The 24,632-nt window shown below is 36.2% G+C and overlaps 3 protein-coding genes and 1 long non-coding RNA gene across 4 annotated transcripts; all 4 read left to right on the forward strand.

Annotated features, from left to right (window-relative positions):
• Positions 1–821: 821 nt before the first annotated feature.
• On the forward strand, positions 822–3,304 carry LOC110763040 (uncharacterized). The gene is made up of 2 exons (XM_021965772.2): positions 822–1,132; positions 1,662–3,304. Exons 1-2 carry the CDS (start codon positions 884–886, stop codon positions 3,171–3,173), a joined length of 1,761 nt encoding a protein of 586 aa, XP_021821464.1. The 5' UTR covers positions 822–883; the 3' UTR covers positions 3,174–3,304.
• A 6,277-nt stretch (positions 3,305–9,581) lies between these two features.
• On the forward strand, positions 9,582–10,694 carry LOC110763083 (protein S40-5). Its single transcript, XM_021965830.2, has one exon. The coding sequence runs from the start codon at positions 9,790–9,792 to the stop codon at positions 10,405–10,407; it is 618 nt and encodes a 205-aa protein (XP_021821522.1). The 5' UTR covers positions 9,582–9,789; the 3' UTR covers positions 10,408–10,694.
• Positions 10,695–14,686: 3,992 nt separating this feature from the next.
• Positions 14,687–19,001, forward strand: LOC110763058 (calcium-dependent protein kinase 2). The gene is made up of 8 exons (XM_021965796.2): positions 14,687–15,792; positions 16,527–16,670; positions 16,763–16,915; positions 17,188–17,303; positions 17,558–17,725; positions 17,832–17,959; positions 18,458–18,557; positions 18,634–19,001. The coding sequence occupies exons 1-8, from the start codon at positions 15,012–15,014 to the stop codon at positions 18,706–18,708; spliced, it is 1,665 nt and encodes a 554-aa protein (XP_021821488.1). The 5' UTR covers positions 14,687–15,011; the 3' UTR covers positions 18,709–19,001.
• Positions 19,002–19,132: 131 nt separating this feature from the next.
• LOC110763059 (uncharacterized) lies at positions 19,133–23,557 on the forward strand. Its single transcript, XR_002527668.2, has 3 exons — positions 19,133–22,700; positions 22,820–22,876; positions 23,141–23,557. It is a non-coding gene; the product is annotated as an uncharacterized LOC110763059 (long non-coding RNA).
• Positions 23,558–24,632: the final 1,075 nt, after the last annotated feature.

Raw genomic sequence — 24,632 nt, forward strand, 5'->3', positions numbered from 1 at the left:
ATATATTTAAAGAGTATATTTTTAAATATTCTTATATATTTAAAGACCGCATGGCTATACTATTAAAATATTTGTATAAATATTAAAGAGTATATACACCCTGTTAAAGAAATAAACACCACCACGCACATCTTAATATGTTACAAACACAACTTCTTCACTCCCACTCCCATTGCCATCACCAACATCATCAATAATAATAATAGAGGGAATGAATATACTCTCAAAAAGTTTGCTATTCAATTTATTGCTAAATTTGTATGACATCATTATTATCTTATGTATAAATGAATATACCTATCATTTTTAATGCATCTAGGATGTTTTTGTGGATAACGTACCTATTATCTTTTTTTTTGTAAATAACTCAACTTACATGGACACACTATCATCCAGTTTTAAAATTGAATATTATTTAAACGTTGTATTATTACCGTATTCCCATGACTACCCAGTAATAAATAATTAATAATGGCAGCATTACATTAAAGTGACTAATTACATTTGAGATTTTGGATAATCAGCTGCAAACCTGCAAACCGTATTTTTCCTAACATTTTTAAAAGGAAATTTAATTCTATTAGTTAGCAACTTAGCACTGCAAACGTGATGGGTTCAATTCAAGCTCCACATTATAGTCTTGTCACATCTTAATATATTGATGTAGGAAATCATTTGGACAGATTTTTGAATTTTAACCCTAAGTTTCTATACATTATTTTTGTATAAATAATAGTATACTCTCCAGGTTTTGGAAAAAATAATGTAAAAACAGACACGTAGACAATGAACCATCCTTCCTTTCCTTATAAAAGGATTGGAACCACTCTCACTCACAACAACAAACAAAGCACACAAAAACCGAGACTCGGATGACCACCTAATGAACCTGTCAGGCGGTGCCCATTCCCGTCGCCGGAAAGCTTGGGCGCACCGGCGCCGGAATTTCGGACCCCCGTCGAGTCCATTTCTTCAGTGGAAGTTCGACAACGACAAAACCACCGGTGTCGTCCGGGCCTCCGCTCGGAAGCTCGCAGCGGGGCTCTGGCAATTGCGCTTTAACGAAATTTCAGGGGATCAAGACCTCAAGTTCAATTCTGGCCCTTCTGATCCTCCCCCGCCTCAGCTTCAGGTATTTCTGCTTCGATTTTCATGTCGTTTTTGTAAAAGTTTAGTTTTTGACTCTGTTATGTGACTGCCACTGTGAGTTTGAACTCTGCTATGTGTTTGTTTATTTGAAATGTATAATTTTGCATATGAAATGGTTATTATAGGAACTTCAGAGAGAATGACTGCATTGGTATCATTTGGATATGTTCAATTTTGGGTTCAGATCTTAAAGCCAATTTTGTTTTGTCAAAGTGTTAGAGGTTTTACATAGATTTTAAGACTTTGAAATCAGTCATTATGGTTCATGCCTTGAAATTGAATATATTAATATTGAACTCATCATTGGGCAAGGAAAGGATTGATCTTTTGTCAAACTATAAGCTGCTTGTCTCAGTTATGCAAAAACTGCCCTTAGCCTCAACAACAAAATTGCGGCTCAGCAACCTAATGTGTTATACAACTTTGACTTATCTAATTATTAAGATTTCAAGCTTCAATACCTAAATTATAAACTTCTAGTATTTATGTTTCATTTTCTTTTGATTTTCTAGCTTGAACCGTCTTCGCCATATCCCGAATGTGCATCAAACAGGGAAACAAAATGGAGCTCTGGCGGCTCAAAAGAATTTGATGACATCTATCGTGTTTACAACCAAGTGAAGCTTCTCAAAGATAGGCCAGTTACTACTGGCTCTGTTGTTTCGACAATGAATGCAGAACTAACGGAAGCTAGATTGTGTATTCTTGCGCTGGAAGCTAAGCGGCAGTCCCTTAAGCAGAAAGTCAAACATTTTTTGAGGAAGCTAGAAGAGGAAAGAATCTATTGGAAGAGCAGAGCACAGCAGAAAAATCGTGCTCTTGACGAATTGAAGGAAAAATTAGGTAGGGAAAGGAAAAGTCGTCAGCAGATGGAAAACCTTAACACCAATCTGATAAATCAATTAGCAGGTGCCAAGTTCTCTGCGGAGCATTTCATGAAAAAATATGAGGAAGAGAAAAAGAGCAGAAAACTCATGCAAGAAATTTCTAATGAACTAGCTGAACAAATTGGAGAAGACAAGGCTGAAGTTGAGGCATTGAAGAGAGAATCAAAGAAAATTATTGCAGAAGTGGAAGAAGAGAGGAAGATGTTCCAGATGGCAGAGGTTTGGCGTGAAGAACGGGTCCAGATGAAGCTGATCGATGCAAAACTAGCTCTTGAAGATAAATATTGTCAGTTGAACAAGCTGATAACAGATGTTGAAACTTTCTTAAGGTCAAGGTTTGGCACTCTGGATATGACGGAGTTAAGAAAAGCTGAGTTGATCCTGCAGGCAGTTAAGTCATTGAATATCCATGGTATTGAAGAATTTTCTAATGTTCCTCCAAAATCAAATGATATATTCTCTGTTTTTGAAGAGCTCTGGCGATGTGAAGGTAGTGAGAGGGAGATTGAACCCTGCATTTGTCACACCCCTTCTAGCCATGAGGATAATGGGTTCAACCAAACTCATTTGTTAAAGCAGTTGAATTGCCATAATGATTATAATAGTTGTTTACAGAAAGATGCCAGAGGTTCTTGTGATTCATTGGAAGGGGGTAATCCCGCAATTGACAGGGTTGGCCAGGGAAAAACTGTTTCAAGGAGCTTTAGTGATAGTAATGATAATGCAGTTCAATGTTCTCCAGATAGGGAAATCAGTGGGGTATGCACAGCATCAGAGAAGCAATCAAAGCCCAAGACATCTTCTGCATCTAAGCTTTGGGGATCATGTCCAAGCAATGGTGAGTTTTATAAGATAGGTTTCGATGAGGGTGAAGGGAGGCTTTCAAATGGGATTACATCACGTTGGGGAGAAAATTCAAATAAAGGGTTGTTTGAACATGATACTACACACCGGGATTCAGCTGGACAGAGGATCCCAACAGACACAGTGAATCCACACATAACTCGAGGAATGAAAGGGTCCATCGAATGGCCCCGAGCCATTCAAAAGAATGGTTCGAAGATCAAGCTATTGGATGCAAAAATAGAAAGCCAGAAATCACAATTGCGTCATGTTCTTAAACAGAAGGCTAGGTGAACTAGGAGCTTACACATTAGAAGTAGACACTTGTTTTCTTTTCTTAGTTTTTGGTTGCTATCCACAAAAGAGCAAAATTCACTATATTGTATGTTTATTTGGACACAAATGAGAAAGAACAATTCATTTAAGCTCTCTCTCTCTCGCTATATTTCTTTACTGGTATTGATTATTGCATGTTGTGGTGCTGTTTAACATGGCATTATGAGTAGCATGGCATTATGAGAAGCATGTTATAGGCTATAGCCATTTATTTCCAGCTAGACAGCCAATCATTGTGTGTGCGCTTTTTCTATACAGGTGGGAGGGGGCAGTTGAGAGTGTTTTTGACCCACTCTTTTGGTCATTCCTCCCATCCCAAGAAAGAAGAACTAGGAATTTGTAGGATTCTCTTTTTCTCCACAAGCTGATAAAAATGTGAGTGTTGTGTGTTCCCCTGTTTGCTTCTTGCTGAGGACCTGGTGGTGGATCCCATGTCTGTAGAATGTAACAAAGTTGTCTCCAAATAATTCATGCAATTTGCAAAGCTATCAACTTTGCTCGCAAAAGTAGACTATTATAAGGTCCTCTAAGACCAACATAGCTTTTTACATAAATGCGTGCAATTGTATTTGTACACAGTTGAGTAAGCTGAAAAGAAAACCCAACAAATAACATTAACTAATACTTTACATCAGTTAATTTGCTGCAGATATCGTTTATATTCAGTTAGGGTTAGGGGAGGATTAAACTTTAACAAAATCTAAAAAGACCACCAAAAAAAAAAAAACAAGAAATCCTTCCCGCCTCTTCCCCTCCAAATCAAATCACCACACCGCTTTGAAAAAAAAAGGCATGAGGCCCAACATCAGAAGGCCTGTGGGCCCAAATTTACTGGTGATTAATTGAATGATCTGCCCTGGGTCCAGTCCAAACCAATGGATAAATCATGTACTGGTTTTTTTTTTTGGGGGGGTGGGGTTTGTTAAATTAAGACAAAAAGATACAGTGAGTAATACAACTTTCATGACTTTGGATGCAGAACCTCATTTGTTAGATTTTTACTGGGTTGTCAAATCGATTACTGAAAAAGACCTGGCACCAATAATTTAATCCCCAAATTCTCCGAGTAAACCAGTTTTTCAAAGCACAGTTTAGATGCTTATCTTATCCTCTTGCTTGGGTAGGCGTAAGTGTTTAGAAGACCATACTCATGATCCAATTTATCATTTCAAGTCTGATGATGATTTGGGAAAGAAAAAAAAACAGAGACGAAATTAAGACAACCCTTTAAAGGATTGATGGAATTGGACGACGAATCGACCAAACACAACTTGACTTGGTGATTATGATTAAGAAAACAAAGTGCACAAGTAGGCTTCCACAAACACATGCATCAAAAAAGAAAGCAAGATGCTCATGAATGAATGGTTTTGAAGTAGTCACCAATTAAGAGAAGCAGGCATGGCAAATACATAATTGGCCTACCTATAAAAAAAAACAGAGAGATTAAGATTTAAGATGATATTTTGATGGTTGATCATGCTTTGAGTTTCGGCCGAACAAGAGCTTTTCTAGTCCTGGAGTTAATGATTGTACAAACAAAATTCCCACCTGACCTGATGAAGAAATGGGGGTTGCCGCCAATGCCACAGCCACAGACTTAGGCAACATGTCATGCAAGTGGGACGACCATTTTTCCTAATAACCTCAACTCTGCCTACACTTTCTCTCAACTGTCATTACAAAACTAGCAAACTTTGTACCACTTGATGGACACTACTCTAAGAATGAAAATGACCTCATACCAATCTCCACTCTCACGTGTTTTTATATATGCACGCTCAACCCACAATATCATCTCATGATTCGAACCGTTCATTTTTAGTTGAGCAGCATCGTGCATCAGTGTCGTGTAGGAGATGCTGGCTCTGTGTAAGTTTTGATGAAACCCCATTTAAAGGCTGTTATGATCTCTGAATCTGATGAAACAAAGGTTTAGATATTGCATCAAGGTGATTGAAATCATTGTTGTTGAGAGGACCCCTTTCAGGTTTTGAATTAAAAAAAGGCTAAGATTCTTCCAATTATTTTCAATCAGTGATTAGAGTGGGGAAACTATTATTGACAGAAAACAAATACTAAATTGAATCTGCAACTGCAACCAAAGATTTAAAAAAAAAAAAAAACCAATGGGTGGTTTGATAATAAACTAATGTGATTTGGTTGAAGATTGATTGATTATTTTTTTATCAAGGTTGCTATATTGGTGGTCGGCTCTTTCATGGAGGAAGTGGCATGGCATTGGCATCAATCTGGTTGTTGAGATTGTGGTGATAATAGCATGAAAAATGGGGAAAAAAAAGAGATTAAATTTATATATCAAAAAATGAAATCCTCAAGGGGGATTAGATTTGGACTGGCACATGACAGAGAAGCCATGGCTGACCCAACATGATTGTAACAACTCAAACCAGAGAAAACGATCGGTCCTTCCTAATCGTTGATTGATGCATAAGGATAGAGAAACAAAGGCCTGCCACCTGAGCTGAGCTTGCTGCTGCCAACCAAACAACCAAACAATAATGTTAACAAGAAATATTAGGCATTGATTTTTTTTTCTTTTTTGTGGTGAGCTCCTTCTTGAAAAAGGGTTGATTGTGACCTCTATTTGCCTCCCTCCCTCCTCCATCTCCATCTGGATGATAGCTATATTTGATATTCAATCTTCCAAACCAAACTTGGCCTCAATAATTTCGCAAAATAATGATCTTCTTAACCTAACCCTAATTAATTTTTTTAGATATTTAGTTATATACCCATTCTTAGTACTAGTGATATAGATTAACCCTACACCATTTAATTTCTATAAACAAACCCCCCCAAAAAAAAAAACCAACAAATGATGACCCTGTTGAATTTAATTTTGATTATTAAATTACTTTGATGCCCTGTTGAGTGTTTTGGGTTTTTTTATATGAGATTTTGGAGTTGGCTTGTTTTAAGAAATCAATGGGTTCAAAGCCTCTTTATTATGTTGTAAATGAGTTTTGGGTGTGTTTTTAAAGTTCATTTCATGTAGCTTTTTTTATAATTTGGATCCCTCTAAAATTTTACAACCCAGTTGAAAATGTCATCAAATATTATTGTAAAAATAATTCATGCTAGGATGTTGCTGCAAAAATTGCAGACCTAAAGGACCTATATAATTGGGATTTTGGTAATTCATGCAACTTGTTACTCAAACTGGAGCGCCAAGTTGCAGAACGTCACAAAGATTGAGTGGATGCTAGTCAACAAAACCAAACAGAACAAGATAAAGCAAAAAATTTGTATAAAAGGGTCACACAAATTGCACTCTTCTTAGCTTTACAGCTCTTCATGTGCAGTGCAGATGATGAAAATCCTGCAAGAAAACAAAAAGGGACGATCAAATTTGGTGTCTTCAGAAAAGAATCAAATCAAGAAAAGGGTAAATTAAAATTAAAATGTGATAATTTTAATTGGAGCCCCCACAAACAGAAGAAAGATTTTCAAGCAACGGAGATAACACTTTTTACTATCCTCGACCAATAATACAATGATACGTGAGATAACCTTTTCCCGTATAATTGTGTTATTGGTTGGAGACTATAAAACAGTGCTGCTATCCCCATTATAAGTAAATTTTTCTGCACGGACAGAGGTGTTTGCTGCAACTACAAAATATTACGAAGTATCTGGTGCAAGAAGAACATGTTCTTGGCCAACCTGACAACACAAAGCCTTTGCTACCCGACAAAACCTCCAACAAAAGATCTCTGATAATACTTCTCCTTTTATATATATATATATATATATATATATATATATATATATATATATATAATTTTATGTCAGTACAATATACAAGAATCTCATGTTAAAATAAAGGGGTGACTTTCTTGACATATTCGTAATAAAATAATATCCCATGATTCACCTTAGTACAATCATTCATTCCTCGCCTTGTGATTCTCTGGATCCATTTATTTTAATCCCAAATTGAATTTTATAAAGTACCCATCTTGCCACCATCAGATCATATGCTAAACACTGAGCTTAGCAGAGGGTTTTTATATTTTATTTTATTTTATTTTTGTAATTAAGTAGCAGTTGGGATTCTTATTCTACATAATTGACACACATACATTACCAACGCACTAATTTGCATGGGACTTGTTGCTCAAGTAATTATGAGCATTTATCTTTACATTCGAAGTCCTAAATTCGATTCTCTAATCTCTAATCTCTAATATCTCGCTTGTATCGAAAAAATAATTGCTTTTGGCAATCAATCGAAGATGGTTCATTGTACGCATGACGTAATATGGAGCTTGATATAATAATTTTTGTGTTTTTTAAAACAGTGGTGATGGGGGTGGTGGGGTCCATGCAAGTACTTGTTTTATTGCCGTCATTGATCTTGCGGATTCGACAGGTTCCTATCTTATTGGACGGTTTATACACAACATAGTAGTCCTGCGGCACATGCACACAATCACCGCGCCACACTTCAAAATTACTAACCGATGGATCAATTAGTGATTCATTATTAACCGATGGATCATTTTATAGTTTTGATCTGGTGGAGCTGACATGCATAACAAGCGATAGCATAGGATACTTTGATTGCAATATTGATTGGTCCATCATCCATGGGGCCAATGGCTAGCGGGTCCCAGCTAATGTTTGGTCATTGAAAGCCCAGGTCCCCCAACAGAATCCCACACAATGAGGCCAGTACAAGGGTGAGGGGTCCTCACAAAAGGGAGAGGGGTCCTCTCTTGAGAGAGAAACATGAAATATCAACCCTATCCTTTTATTATCCTCCAAGGTTCTTAGAGTCCCAACTGGATAACAACTGCAACTTGCAGTTATGAGCTGATCAACAATTGCAACTGTAATTGTCCGTACATTATTATGTAACCTAATGCCAACTGTGCATTCATTTGTTACATACATCAATCATTCATCAAGAACATAACTTAAGCCAATCAACAATTGACACCGTCCATCCATGATACATACACAAAGCGTTAGCGCTCTCCAAAATTTTTGACAGGACAATAATATGGCCAGCTGTTTCTAGAATCCAATTACTTCTTATAATCTCAAGCATATATTGGGTCCAATTAGCAATTCAAGCATAAAACTCCATTACTAACTATATCAAGCTTAATCCATTGAATTTGGGCCATTGGATTGTGGAAATTGTGAAATCTTGGAAAATGATTAGTGTGATAAGGCTTCACTTGTTTACTTCACAAACGACAAGTCCTTGTTGGCCCCCACCCCACTATTGTTATTTTGGACCGTCTAATGTGGCCTTCACAAGACTTTGCTTTTCTATCCCAAGTGGGGATTATTTTAACCACAAACCCAAACTGATTACCTCCTAAACCATCAATTATGCAGAGGCTAATTTTCTAGTCACCATCATTAGCCACCCCCCCACAACATCCTAAACCTTTTATTTTTCCTTCTTCAAATTATTTAGCGGATAACTGTTCATCCACTTGGCATGGACTGAGACCCTTGAAGCGGGACCCGCAGATGTTGGAAGCACCCACGTGGTGGGTTTTCAGAGGAGGACGTGCCCACGTTGATTATTATATGCATTTGTCATTTGACGTAGTCAAACAAGACGGGTTTGGCGTTAGGGCCCCGTTTTGTGAAGAGGGGAATACCGACGTGGTGGATGGATACTTTGAATTTTTACATAAGAGCGCGTTCCTAACAATCTCCATTGCTGAGTTTTTTTTAACTTCATTTTTCCTTCTAGTTCTTTTTCATGTACAACCGATAACAAAAAACATAATAACCTAAAATAAAATCTCGGATACAATGTTAAATGTTTTTAATCACTTATTAATTATTTAATTAACAGTATATTAACGGGTTAAATATTATTATTTGATACTTTTATGAGGTGTATGAGTAATTATAGTATAGTGCATAAGTATGAGTACGTGATATAACTCGTTCTCTTGTTATGATAAAAATTTATGTTTTCTAATGTTATACTTAAAAGTGAGAAATTGTAACCCTATCATGCACTTATATTATAATATATGTAAAAATTATATTACATTATTGTACTTTAATACCGTACAATTATTTATCGAGGTGCACGTGCACAACTGTCATTAGCTTTCCTCTTACGATTTTGTATCAAGATCAAGTATTTCGTCCAAAAACAAAAGTTTCACGCTAGATAGGCAAGTGGTCCACACGTGCTGATGGAAGCGCGTGTAATGGATGAATGACTCCATTGGAATTTCACTATTTTTTACAGTTTTGTGAACTTGCGGCGTCTTTTTAATACCACACCACCATGCATCTTGTTAGAGAGAGAGCTCATAAGGAAATGCGGACAAAATGAGACTCAAATGCAAATGAAATGAATTATTGGGTTTGCTTGTGGGGGCCTTGCCAAATGGAAATCCTCTCTATATATATACATGCCCAGCCCTCCAAAACCCAGCTTATGCGTAAGCCAATATAATAAATAATTTCAATGGAGCTGTGAAATTGGGTTTCGTGGGTTTTTTCCTTTCCTTAATTGGGTCGCCGGGAATTATTGATTCCGTCTTCGGAATCTGATTGATTATGACATATGGCGAAGGGCCGGAAACTGACGCAGAGCCGCAGCGAACGGTTGCTCGGAAGCTACAGCAGCTACAGCCACGCTCATGACTCGCCGGAGCTCGGCGAAGACGACGTCTGGTCGATGGTGAACACCGTGGACGAAAGGGAAGACCCCGAAATCGAGAATTCGCACGGAGATTGGAGCCCACGCGCCTCCGCTGAGACAAACGGGGGCGTCTCGTCGAGGAGGAGCCGCCGAATTGCGCGGGAAGATGGCAACGTGGGTGGCCTGTCATTGGCTTTTGACGATTCAGGAAAAACGGCGTCATCACCTAGGATCGTGCACCAGTTCCGCGGACACGACAGCGTGGCGTCCCCACGTGCTCACCACATGGCCACGTCAGCTCCCGTGAACGTGCCGGACTGGAGCAAGATTCTCCGGGTCGACTCGGTGGACTCCCTGTACGAGTTGGACGAGGAGTTGGATGGGAATGGCTCGGAGATGATCCCGCCACACGAGTACCTAGCGCGTGAGTACACGCGCGGCGCAACGTCGGTTTTCGAAGGCGTGGGGCGGACCCTGAAGGGCCGGGACATGCGGCGGGTAAGGGACGCGGTGTGGAGCCGGACCGGGTTTGATGGTTAATTGTGATTAGTGTTAGGATTAGGAAGGGAGTTTTATTATTAAAAATGATTGGATTTGGGAAGACGTCGTAGTGGAGATTTTAATCTTATTGTTGTGAAATGGTATTTTTGCATTGGGCAATGATTCAGCTGAGTTAATAGCCTCGGTTGCGAGTGAGCCCAATTTGCCCAAACATTTGAATTCTGAATCTGGGGATTGTATTGAGTTCCTTCTTTGGTCTTTTTCTGTCCTGGGTTGAATTTTGGAAATCAATTTGTCTTATATAATTTGGTAATTTATGAGCTTCAGGTACAGCCTCCTGTTATTTTTTTAAAAAATATTAAACTCACACATGTTATACGGATGCTAGAATTTAAACCCAAAACTTTACTTGGGGGAACAATTACTCCAATCCACTACATTAATGAAACTTTGCCAACTTTCAAGAATATTGTTTTATGAAATTTTTTAGCTCATATTTTCCTCAATTCTTGATAAACTATGTAGGCTTTTCCAGCAATATGGTTTAGATGCCTTTTTTAAATGTCATTCTTTGAGTTAAATAAAATTTGAGGATACGTGGTAATTTAATCAAAAACTGAACATGAAAAATAATAATGTCATTGAGTGCAATCTTGTAGTTTACCATCTTATTTATTGAATTTTGTTTTGTTTTTTAAATTTGTGTTACTGTCACACTACAATCGTGTGTTTGTTTATTTATATTAATATGCTAAGTCGGCGAAAACCAACAATATCATTTATACATATAATAACACATAAATTAATAATATCACATAACATGATACCCAATTTTTTTTTTCATAGTCTCTCTCACACACACACACATATATATATATATGGATAATTTAGTGGCTATATTATTTACCCTTTACAATAAAAAATTGACTAAAATCAGGTCTTCCTACTAGTAACAATTAATAATAAAATTAGTTAGTTTCACTACTATGTCCAATATAGGAGCCCAAATTATAAAAAAAACCATACATGAAATGAACATTAGAAACACACCCAAACCCATTTACAACATAACAAAGATGTTTTGAACATCTTATAATTTACAAAACTACAGTTGATTTTTGTAAAACAAACCCAACCTCAAAACCTCACCAAAAAAAAAAAAACCCAAAACACTAAAAAACAATAGAATAAAACCAGAAATTAGTATATTAAGTAAACTAGAAAATAAGACAGCTGGCTGTAGGATTTTTATTTATTTATAGTTTGTTTATAGAAATTAAATAGTATAATATTAGTGTTAAAAATGAAAATAAAACAAAATATCTCACAATGGTATGTGGTTTCATTTCATCCACCTCATATTTTCAAAGTCGTGTCAATTGCATGAAGAAAGCATTGGAATCTAAAAAGAAAGAAAATAAGAGTTTGATGATGATGATGGTGAGCATTGGAGCATAAGGTGCGGGGGGCCACTGATATCCAAAGCTTAGTGTTAAATCCAAATTTCCAAAGACAAAGGTGATTTAATAGCACAAAGACAAAGGTGAAACCAATGGCTCTCGTAGCCTGTGAGTTGTGAGTTCATGAGTGAGAGAGGCAATAAAAAAGAGTTGCGTCCTTTTCTTGAAAAAGTTTTAGCCCATATACCATACACTTATATATGCTTCAACTTCACAATGCCATTGCATTGCCATCCATCCAATTTTTTATTATAAAAAATAAATAAAATTTATACAAGCGATAATGTGAGAAGTAGATTCACAATATCTCGAGTGTAAGCGTAACTACTTTAACTATTTGAACTATATCTCGAGAGATCATTATTATTGTTATTAGGTATTTAAGCTATAAACCTCTTGCTCCATCATTCCTTATAAATTTCTAATCCGCTTCCCACAGTAAATATTGCATTTTCGTTGGCTTGGACCTTGTCAACCTGTCCTGCCCTTCTGTCCCACTATCCATCAGCTTCCACTAAAAGCATCTGGTTTTGCTCGCTCCTGGGAGTGGGCGGGCCTCCTCATTTTTTGTCCATATTTTCTAATTCTGACTCTTTTTAATATGCAATTCCGGCATTTATTCCCCGCCCTCCTTTGTTCTTTACTTAAAAATAAACATCCATGCTCTTCTATTATTCAAACAAAAGTCCTCTCTCTCTCTCTCTCTCTCTCTCTCTCTCTCTCTCTCTCTCTCTCTACATTGTATGGGCTTTTATTGAAAAGAAAAATCCAACTTGAACCACAAACCGAAGCCCAATGCAGAGTGGGATTGGCATTTTGTACGAGTTGATGGCCTTCTTCATATGCAATGTGCATTTGCTGTGATGGGAGGATTATTACGTAGGATAACTTGTGCTGGTGAGAAAATGGAATGGTAGGACTAGTAGGTGACAGACTGACTGCATGTGAATTGTTGACACCAAGAGTACAAGAGAATAGTACTAAACCCCAAATTTGTTGAATTAGGGAACGTCTTCGGTTTTCTGAGCGATTGACCGTAGCAAAATTCCCGTTCAACGAGGAGCCAGAATCAGATTTTGGGCTGCAAAGTGTATCATGGAATGTAATCTCTAGTTGTAATACTAGAGCGAGTGCAAACACATTCCCTATTGATAATTAAGATGTGTGGGGGTCCAGTTTTTCAAAGTCGTAGGTACATAATATACATGCACAAACCTACCTAAACCAAGAGGAGAGGAGCACCCATCATTAAGCTTTATGTCTAGAGGTCGGTCTCTTGGGCACGTGAAACACCTGGGTTTGGTTTGGTTTTGATTTCAACACGTGTACGGCTACCAAAAATGAATCCACACGATTTTTCTCTTTTTGATTTTTTGTTTGTTTGTCGTGGAATCAATGAGATTAAAACAGCACGACAGAACATGAACATACATAGATGGGGTAATAAAATAATAAATGAGAGAAAGTGATGGGACGAAGAGCATCTGTAATGTAACGAGCTTTCTAAATCACACTTTTAGATAATTTTTAGAGGAATTAGAAAAATACAACTCCAACATACTCCCCATCCATCTCCTAAATACAAGAAGATTACTATGGCTCCTTATAATTTAATGCTATTTTGTTTTATGCATATTTTAAACTTTAAATTAATGCTAACTATTTTTTAATATTAATTTTTATAGAAATGGACCAATTATGTTGAATTAAAAAATAATTATAGTATTTATGACTTCTAAACTAAGGAGTATGATTGGAGTTCAAATTTTATAGAGAGTTACTAAAATAGCTTTTGTGTGTGTTTTAGCTAATTTTTAACTAAAAAAAATAAGGAGCATAATTGCGAATGCTCGAAAAAAACTAATTTTAATCACATTTCTGCCAACTGCTTCCTAAAAAAAATTCCAAATTATTCCATTTCAAGCAATGAAAATAATAATGGAAATGTGAAATCATATAGTTTTAACTGTTATTTTTCATAGATTCAAGCTCAACAATTATAATCTCCTAGCCTATCAATAAATCATGATCTTATTCTTCTTTATGGGTCCAAATTCCAATCCCAACTATGATTTTCTTTTTGGACTTGGTCACTGCCCGCCATCTCTGCTGTAATAAGTAGTTAATTACTAACTTTGCCCTCAACGGAGAAAATCAATAATGATAAGATAATAATAAGAATGTAGCCTAAGAGAAGGAGAAACATTTGTGTACAACATGTTATGCATAATAATATTTATGTACAACATATTATGCGTGATAACTTTTTTTACACGCCAATCTTTTTATGCAAGAGAAGAGGATAGAATATAGCAAATCCTAAATGTAGCAGTGGGTGGGGCTAACTAAGCAGTCACTTTTGTGTGAATTAGAGTTTAAGGCACATTGCCTATACAAAAATATCAAAAACTCTATAAAATCGCAATTTTCTGTCTCTTTTATAGATATAATTGTTTTTTTTCTCTTGGGAAAATTAATATAATGATTTTTTTTTTTTCAGTTTTTGTATTTGCAAATTTGCTTGATAAACTTACCAAGTGAATTAGCAAAGCAGATTAAATGACCTTGGTTTGGTATCTCCTTTTTGAATGGAAACTGCCACATGGGGATGGGGCCTAAGATTTGTTAATATAAGGGTAAAATCCAAGATTTATGAAAACGAAAGGAAAACTATCACAAACCCAAGTTACAATATAAGTAAAATTTATTAATTATACTTCTTTACTAATTGGCATTAAAATTCCGTTGAAGAAAAAATTAGTATTAAAATCTTTACATAACTCAAAGCATTACCGTTTGGGTTTATATTTGGTGAAATTGTTTAATCCCGACAAATTGGTACCACACACCTTCAAATTTCCCGGAAAGAAAAGCAAATTTTCTTGTTTCTTTTTAGACTACTGAAATTCAGCTCCGCGTCAACACGCAATATTCAAAACTTTCTATGTAGACGAAACTATGGTCGCACAACTTTCTCAATAACTATCAAACTTGATCTGTCTTTTGCTTAAATTCCTTAAAGATCAGATTTTTGGGTTGCCTGCCCTCATCCACCATTTCATCTTTCTTGTCCTACCCTCTTAATTTCTCATCGTCTCAGATTGGCTCTGAAAAATCCCAAGAAATCCAGCTCCAAAGTTGGTTTCTTTCATTGAAATTCAGCACCAAAGTCCTGATCAGAAAATGGGTTGTTTTAGCAGCAAAGCAAATGCTCCAAAACCGGGTTCTAATGGGTATGGCATAGCCACAGGTGGTGCTTTGCACCACCAACCTTATCAGCAGCCACAGCCAGCGGTTCAGCCTCTGAAAGTCTCAGCCCAACAAACCCACAACCCACCACCACCATCCAGACCCCAACCCCAGCCACATCCAAAGCCACAACAACCACAGCCACAGCCAAGGCCACAGCCACAGCAGCCAATCCCTGTTCCAATTAAACCAGCAGCAGCACCACCAAATAGCATTCTCGGGAAGCCCTTTGATGACATTAAGCAATACTACACTCTTGGCAAAGAACTGGGCAGAGGCCAATTTGGCATCACATACTTGTGCACTGAGAACTCTACTGGTCACTCTTATGCCTGCAAGTCAATCCTCAAGCGCAAACTTGTGAGCAAGAATGACAGGGATGACATCAAGAGAGAAATTCAGATTATGCAGCATTTGTCTGGACAGCCAAACATTGTGGAAATCAAGGGGTCTTATGAGGACAGGTATTCTGTGCATCTAGTGATGGAGCTCTGTGCTGGCGGGGAGCTTTTCGATAGGATTATAGCACAAGGCCAATATTCAGAGAGAGCAGCAGCTGCAATTTTACGTGACATTGTCAATGTTGTGCACATTTGTCACTTTATGGGTGTGCTTCATCGTGATCTCAAGCCTGAGAATTTCTTGTTGTCTAGCAAGGATGAAAGAGCAATGTTGAAGGCAACGGATTTTGGGTTGTCTGTTTTCATTGAGGAAGGTGAGTAGTATAAATTTTTATGATCTATGTATGTTAACCATATCCAGTTGCAAATTGTAGAACTTAGAACTAGATGTTCTCAGTTTGCTGATTTAACCATCTCCTGGACTGCCAAAATGATATATAGTTACAATATGTTTGATTTATGCACATCTGTCTGTCCATTTTTGCAGAACTGATTGGGTTTCTAAATGCAGTGGTTAAAAAGTAGTTAGAGTAATGCTCTGCTGTAAATTTTTATTCTTCTAATTTAGTTGCAGATGTTATACCTTGTGAAAAGAAAGTTGTGTAGTTTACTGGGAACATATTATGATTGTTAGCAAAGCCAAGGTTTAAGAGTAGTACGAGTAGTTAGCCCCTGTCATTTTCCTGCCTTATGTAGTGTTGCTAATTAGATTATGATGTTTATAAACAAATTTATTCTTCTAATTTAGTTGCAGATGTTATACCTTGTGAAAAGAAAGTTGTGTAGTTTACTGGGAACATATTATGATTGTTAGTAAAGCCAAGGTTTAAGAGTAGTAAGAGTAGTTAGCCCCTGTCATTTTCCTGCCTTATGTAGTGCTGCTAATTAGATTATGATGTTTATAAACAAATTTATTACTTTTGGAGCCTCCATAAAATTCTCATTCTTATGTGGTTGTTTTGCTTCAGTTAAGGAAATCATAGTCTGAAGATTTAGTATAGTGAATAAATTCTTATGTGTTGCGACACTTGTTTTATCTTCATCTCAGGAAAGGTGTACCGTGATATAGTAGGCAGTGCTTACTATGTTGCTCCTGAAGTGTTGCGGCGTAGTTACGGAAAGGAAATAGATATTTGGAGTGCAGGAGTTATTCTGTATATTCTACTGAGTGGTGTACCTCCATTTTGGGCTGGTAAATACAACTTCAGTGTATTCTTGCTAAACCTTCAATGTTCTCTTTGGCTGTAGTTTTCTTCTCAATATATCTCTCCTTTATATTTGCAGAAACTGAGAGGGGTATATTTGATGCCATATTGGAAGGAGTAATTGACTTTGAAAGTGAACCATGGCCATCAATATCAGACAGTGCCAAGGATCTAGTTAGAAAGATGCTAACACAGGACCCAAGAAAGAGAATTACTTCTGCAGAAGTTCTAGGTATTTTATCTCTTAAATACTATTTTGGTTGGACTGAAAGTTTTAACTACGTAAAACATGCTGTATAACATCAACAAGCCAAATGTAGCAGTTAAACTGAAGCTGAAAGGATAATTTTAAAGCATTAAAATAATTGATTTAGCATTGTGGTTATTATTCATTAGTGAATCAGTTAAAATAAAATTTCATCAGTTTACATTGCGCTTATTACCACTGGCTCTTGTTTTATGCTCGTTTGCTTTTGACTAACATTTAATATTCTGTATGGTTAGAGCATCCCTGGCTCAGAGTAGGTGGAGTAGCATCAGACAAGCCAATAGATAGTGCAGTTCTCTCTAGAATGAAGCAATTCAGGGCAATGAACAAGCTCAAGCAACTTGCTTTGAAGGTAATTACCAAACTATGTTCAAAAGCTCCTATCTTTACCCAATAAAAATTGGTAAAGTTTGCATTTCAAATAGTATATCAGCTGCAGGCTTGAAGTTTATTTCCAGAAACAGAAGCATTATATAAGCTTGAACGTAATTTAAAAAAAGTACAAAGATTTTCTTGGTATTTGTCTTGAAGGGTTCAGAGGATTCCTTCTTTCATTACCCGTATTATTCCTTAATAATGTTGATGCCTTTTGAAAATTTCCTCTAGGTCATAGCAGAGAATCTATCTGAAGAAGAAATTAAAGGTCTTAAAGCAATGTTCACCAATATGGACACTGACAAAAGTGGTACAATAACTTACGAAGAACTGAAGACAGGTTTAGCGCGTATTGGGTCGCGGCTGTCAGAAGCCGAAGTTAGGCAACTCATGGATGCTGTAAGTAACTATCAATTTTCCAGGAACTCAATCTGTTGCCGACTGTCATGCCTCGCTTTTTCATAAATGTCTGGAAATCTTGTCATTTCTGTGTAATACATTTCAGGCTGATGTGGATGGAAATGGATCGATTGACTACATTGAATTTATATCTGCTACTATGCACAGACAAAGATTAGAAAGAGATGAGCACCTGTACAAAGCATTTCAGTATTTTGACAAGGATAGCAGTGGGTGAGTTGAGTTGATTTTTTTTTGTTTGGTACTTCCGGTGTACTTACTGATCTCTTACTGGATTTCTGCTCTTTTCTTTTTTAGTTTATTTTTATCATAAATAAAGTTAAATTCAATTACTTGATCCAACTGGCGGAAATGAAAAGCATTGGATAACTTTCTCATTATGATTATACCATATATTTAACTTTACATACTTTTCTTGTTTATATACATTTCAGTTGTCTTCTTTTTCAACCTTCTAAACTATGGTGTATTGATGTTGAAGTGAAGTTTCATTGGCTTATGGCTTGCCTAAAGTCTTTTGATTCATGAATTTAATCAAGGTGGAATTTATCCAACCTGTTTGTCAAGAACTAGGCAGTTAATAATTAATAGGTTGATTAGATTGTAATATAAATTTAAGGAGCCAAACTGTTGTAGGGTTTTATATCTTTACATCATTCAGTCATATAAGGAAAGTTAATGAAGTTCATCACTGTCAATTTCCACTAACAGGTATATTACAAGAGATGAATTAGAGGCTGCTATGAAGGAGCACGCAATGGGCGATGAAAACACCATAAGAGAAATAATTTCGGAGGTTGATGCAGATAATGTAAGTGATTTACAATTTTCAAATATCTGTAACTTTTTCTCTGTAACTTTTTATGCTGATCTATTCAAATTAATAGGACGGGAGGATCAACTATTCGGAGTTCTGTGCTATGATGAGAAGTGGAACTCAACAACCAGGAAAGCTCTTTTAATGCCACTAATGGGTGCTTCTGAATTTTACAAGCAGAAGTGAATTATCATGGATGTGAGCTGCTTTAGTGAGTTTAACTGAGCATTATCACCGGGAGGTATGAGATAGACTAGACCGTTGTGAATCTTGATTGAAAAATGCGCAGTTTTAGCATGTGAAGATAGAGTTTGGTTTTGATTACTTGGGTTGTGTTTCTCTGCATCTATTTACCGGTTATCTCTTTTTTTGAAGTTCCTGTTCAATCTTGTTTTGAACTTTTTGCCTGAATATACAATGATTTTGTTCAACTGAAAAGGTTCTCATTGTGAAATAAATGCTGAATAATAGTATGCGGATGATGAATATGTAAGAGGAGCAATGACAGAAAACAGAAACGAGAAAGACAACAGGATTTTGGCAGAAGTTTCAGTAATAACTGTGTGAGTGGTTAAAATGCTTCGAATCCCTTTGGAATTTACCCTTTTGTGTGATAATTGATATCTTCCATAGATATTCCATAGAGCAATATAGTGGCTAATTCTGTGATCCAAGTAAACCCGACCTCTTTTGTTGCTATTTACTTCTTCCACAATGACAATATAATATAGGCGGTTATGATCATATAATATACGGCTGCTGTTAGATGCATAAGAAGGACGTTCTCTGTTCACTGTGAGCTTCGGACCAACAGCTAAGTCTGTGATTGCCACGTGTAAGGAAGGGTTTTAATATCAAATGACGAGTTTAGAAAAGAATGGGGCTAAATAGAGTTTTTGCTTAAGACGGTACTAGTCTCTCCACACGCGCTTCCGAGCTTGTGAGATGCTTTTTTTAAAAAAAAATTAAATTTATTTTAGAATTAAAAAAGATAATGGGTAGTTGTGTTCAAGGTCTAAAATATCGGTGATATCGGAAATATCGGTAGGCCAAAAACATGAAAATTTCGATGGAAATATCGGGATATTATCGATATCGATAAAAATTGAATAAAAACCACGGAAATTGTAAGAAAAACTTGGAAGTTTTTATTAAAACTTTGCAGGATGTTTATTTAGTCAATTATCTATTAATTTATCATAAAAAATTGGAAAGAAATGCATTGCATGATGGATTTAACTGATTTAAGTTGATTATATAGCGAGCTGGCAAACACTGTGAGTGTAGAAAATATGTAGTAATTAATGAAAAAAGATTAAACACACCATAATCAAAAGTAGAAACTTGAAAAGGAATGGTCAAAAGAATTCAAAACAATTTGTTTCTTGCAAAAAAAATTCAAAACAAAACCACGTATATATATAAATATTTTAGTATATTTTCACAAAAACATAAGTGATATGGTGGTTAAGGTGTTGAAAGAGTAAAATGGGAGGGGTTTGAATCCCCTTGGTGTCTTTTTTAATATAGAAATTTATCCTATATAATAAATATTAGCTTACATATATTTTAAAGACATTATAGATATTACACGCCGAAAATATAATCACAAACACGATGGAAGGGATAATTTCAGCGATAATATCGATTTTTCAGACTCTGGCCATGACACCATGGATTGAAATGACTGATCCTTTTGAAGACGCGGTGGAAGGGATAATTTGAAGAAATAAAAAAAAAAGACATCATAAAATTTTCTTTTGGGTCTTGTCGTGAGGTGTAAATAGAAATAAGAATTGCCAAGGAAAAAATTACACAAAAAGTCACTCTTTCTAAAGCCCAAGTTAGTTTCGGTGGTCCCAAATACCAGTATCCTCTCCCAAAACCCAATTCCGAAAGGATAAGAAAACCCTCTCTCACTCTTCTTCCTCTCTCTCTCTGAGTCTGAAGTGTGCAAAGCAGCTCATGCTATGCGTTTGAGTGCATAGCCAGAAGCAAAGAGAGATGTCAATCCTTTCAATTTCAGCTTCATCTTCTTCTTCCCTTCTTCCCTTCTTCCCAATGTCTCATTCTCCTCCTAAAAATGCTGCTCTTCCTTTCTCACCCCACCAACCCACACCAACAGCAACCCATTTCAGGTTGGATTCTCCCCATATTCTCCCCATTTCAGGTTGAATTTTCACGATAATATCGGCAGCGATATTTCGCCGATATTTTCGACATTATCACGAAATTCATTTGGATGGTGCTGAAAATATCGCAGTTCCAAAAATCCGATATTTCGGCGATAATATCGATTTTTCAGACTGTGGTTGTGTTCCATAAAAATAAGATCAATTATCTAATTTTTCTTTTAATTTTAATTTTTTAAATATGAAAAAGTGTGAATTTACCATATTATCTTCATTTAATTAATAATTTCAATTCTTAATATTTGCATTAACCAATAGTTTTTTTTATTTAAACCCCACACTTCTCTTTGTTCTCTTTGTTCCCCCAATACTTAAATCATTAAGCTATTAAGTTTTATTATTGTGTACAAAGACAAAAAAGATCATCCAACTTAATATTTAACCCTAATACATCTATATACACACCCCACTGGGAACAAGTTCAAGTGCATGGCTCAATATCCCATTGCGCACCACCCCTCCTACTCTTCACCGCCTTGTCCATCAAATCCAGAGGACTGTCACCAGCTAATATATTGTCATGGTCCAGCTGCTTAAAAGACGAGAAATTGGGATTTGAGGGTTTTGGTTGGTGAATTTATTTAAGTTTTGGGAGATTGATAAAATGGGAAATTGGGAAACACCCCAATCTGCTGGGCACGGAGCTTCCATGTCCCATATTCAATATTTTTTCTTGCATTTTCAATTTGTTTATATTTTCTTGCATTTACAATTATTTATTTTTAATAAATTATACAAGTACAAATGTGGGAAAATCTTATCTGAAATATGAGATTAGAATTTTTTAATAAATATCCGAAAATCTTATATGACATGGGACACGTGGCAATTTTAGAGGATGAAAATCTTATTTGAAATTTGAAATTAGAATTTTTTTAATAAATATCCGAAAATCTTATATGAAATAAGACATGTGGCAACCGAGAATCTCATCCAAAAATCTTATCTGAAATTTGATGGACACGTGGCAACTGAAAATCTTATCTGAAATTTGATGTTTTGATAGTGCCATAAAGCCAAAAAGAACAAAAAAGTTACGAAATATATGTTAAAAAAAAACCCAAGAACATGAAATTATTTTTTAAAACATTTTTCACAAGAATCCAAGAGGCACCCCATATTTCAAAAATTCCTTGAAATGGACCTCCAAGACCCACAATAGGCCCTATATTGGGGGTTATGTTAGATTTTAATCTATATATATAAAGCAAAAAGCAGAGAATGGTGAAACATTCAAAATACCAAAAAATGCCATTGGTTTAATGCAAATATTAAGAATTAAAATTATTAATTAAATGAGGATAATATGGTAAATTCACACTTTTGCGTATTAAAAAAAATTAAAATTAAAAGAAAAATCAGATAATGGATCCTATTTTTATGGAACACAACCACCCATTATCTTTTTTAATTCTAAAATAAATTTAAATTTTTAAAAAAACACCTCTTGCAGGCGCGGAAGCGCGTGCGGAGAGGCTAGTAATAATTTATTATTCAAGTTTGACAAAGGGAAAGGCTTTATTTGATTAATACTTATATTGGGGTTTATGTTAGTTTTTAATAATAATTTATTATTCAAGTTTTAAAAAGGGAAAGGCTTTATTTGATTAATATGGTCGGTTGGCTTTACAATAATACAATGTATTTAGTAATTACATGATTAATATTGATTACAAGAATTGTTGTCCACGCCTATATAAGTAGAATTGCCCTTCTTTCTCTCTCGCAATTTAACCTAAAGCCAGACATAGCCATGGACCTCGTCTCATCCTTGGAGCGCCAGAAGTCAGTGGTGCTCGATAAGAACGTCGGTGAAAAAGAAATTTTCTCGCCAGATATGGTTCCCCTCAATCGCGATACGCCAATCTGCATTGACAGTGACACCCAAGCGGACCGTGATGATATATTAGGGCAAACTGTTTCCATGAATTTTTTTGATAAATAGGTGCAAACTGTTTCCATGTAGTCATTATATTGATTTATTTGTTATTATTCAACTGATTTGTTGGGTTTTCACATCACGGCCTTTTTTTTATTGGTATTAGACAATGTAATTGCAAACAGGTAGCAAGGCTGATCTTGATTATATGCCTTTCGGCTGGGGCCCTTCTATTCCTCCTGGTATGCTTTTGATTTTAGAGACAAAACAAAATAAAAAAAATCAATAGATAGCTTCCTCCCTCCTCCCTTCTTGTCCCAACTCCTTGCCTGCCCTTCCACACCCAGGCATTTTCATTCATCCGTTGCATATGCAGCTTCTCTATATATGTGTTGTTATTTAAGTTCATGTGCTCGCAGCAATGATCTTTGGGTTTTGTCATCCTCATTCACTCATTCTTTTATTGTTTTTATTGTATTTAACAATGGATATGCAAAATTGCACAGGTGAATGTGTATTGTTTAAAGATAGATGAGCATCATTCGTCAAACTGCCCTTACAGGAAGCGTGTCCCAAAGAATGCAACAGTTGGCAATGGTTGTGAGATAGTTTGTTCGGGTTGTGGTCAGTTTTTAAGAGGCAACTGTTGTGGAGATGAAGGATTTGCGATTTCCAAGGTGCGTTGTATTTGTGGGGAGATTGGTCACTGGCCTACAACGTGCCCAAGCCCACTCCGCCAGGGGAAAGATATTTCATGATGGACTTCTGTTAGAACTTCTGAGGTTTGCTTGTTTTCAGGTTTCTTACAACTTCTGTCAATTGAAATAGTAGACAAGTTTTTGGGACTCTAAATTCAAAGCAATTATTTTTAAAACATTGTATGTTAATTACTATTTATAACGAATGTGTAGAATTTTTTTATCGATGTTTTTTTTATCGATGTGTAGACTTTGCGTAACTACTGTTTTTAGTAGTTGATGAGGATTTGGTTACCATGTTTTTGTTGTTGGTGGTTGTTGTAGTTTTGAGTACTTTAGGCCCTGTCATACACAATACAATTTTCTAGCTAGGGAAGCAAATGAATACAATAGTCGACTTGGAAAAAGAAAAATTAGAAAATGAGGAAGCAGTTGAGAAATCTCAAGAAGAAGAAAATTATGCTGCTATGCCGACTCATTCTCCTCCATAGAAGCCATATGTCCCATTTATCCCTTTTCTGAAGAGGTTGGAAAAAAAAATATTAATGGGCAATCTTCTAATTTCTTGGAGATGTTCAAAAAGGTGCAGATCAACATTCCATTCGCTACAACTTTGGAACAAATGTCAAGTTATGCAAAATTCATGAAAGACATCCTCTCCAAGAAAAGGAAATTTGATGATCATGAAAAATCCAACTAACTGAAGAATGCAGTGCCATCCTGCAACCAAAGCTTCCACAAAAGAAAAAATAGAGGGAGTTTTAAAATTTCATGCACTATTGAAAATAATTTGTTTGAAAAAGCTTTATGTGATTTGAATTCTAGCATTAATTTACTACCTTTATTTGTTTCTAAAAAGATTGGCATTGGTGAAAATGACCCAAGAAAATGATACCGAACGGCGGCCCCTATTGTCTTGAAAATTAGAAAGCCAGTGAATGTGAATCAAGGGGTGTTTGTGTGCACTAATCAGGGCTTTCTTTTTCACCCTCCATCCAGCACTGCAGCACAGTTTCCATAGAACCCTGAAGACAGATTTGTTTATGGCAATGGTCTTGGGCACCCACAGTTTTCATAACCTGGACAACCCTCCAAGTGAAAAGACTAATCTGCCCCTGATTACATTGGCTTCAATCAAGCCTTGATCACCTGACCTAGTCAACGTTGCCAGGGCTCATCTGTCTTCTGCAGAAACCTGATTAGGAAAGAGCAAAGCGCCCCAGATGGTGGATTTTTGTTTAAAATTAGAAGGATGGTATCCAAGGTTTTTTTAACCTTCATATTCCCTGACACAAATTGC

The sequence above is a fragment of the Prunus avium genome, chromosome 4, assembly GCF_965620075.1.
Source record: "Prunus avium chromosome 4, drPruAviu1.hap1.1, whole genome shotgun sequence".
NCBI lineage: Eukaryota > Viridiplantae > Streptophyta > Magnoliopsida > Rosales > Rosaceae > Prunus > Prunus avium.

Bases quoted from the DNA above. Each gene is read 5' to 3' on its own strand.
- LOC110763058 (XM_021965796.2), top strand. From the start codon at position 15,012: ATGGGTTGTTTTAGCAGCAAAGCAAATGCTCCAAAACCGGGTTCTAAT. The intron at 15,793-16,526 runs GTGAGTAGTATA...TCTTCATCTCAG, and splicing joins GTCTGTTTTCATTGAGGAAG to GAAAGGTGTACCGTGATATA. The intron at 18,558-18,633 runs GTAAGTGATTTA...TCAAATTAATAG, and splicing joins CGGAGGTTGATGCAGATAAT to GACGGGAGGATCAACTATTC.
- LOC110763040 (XM_021965772.2), top strand. From the start codon at position 884: ATGAACCTGTCAGGCGGTGCCCATTCCCGTCGCCGGAAAGCTTGGGCG. The intron at 1,133-1,661 runs GTATTTCTGCTT...TTGATTTTCTAG, and splicing joins CTCCCCCGCCTCAGCTTCAG to CTTGAACCGTCTTCGCCATA.
- LOC110763083 (XM_021965830.2), top strand. From the start codon at position 9,790: ATGGCGAAGGGCCGGAAACTGACGCAGAGCCGCAGCGAACGGTTGCTC.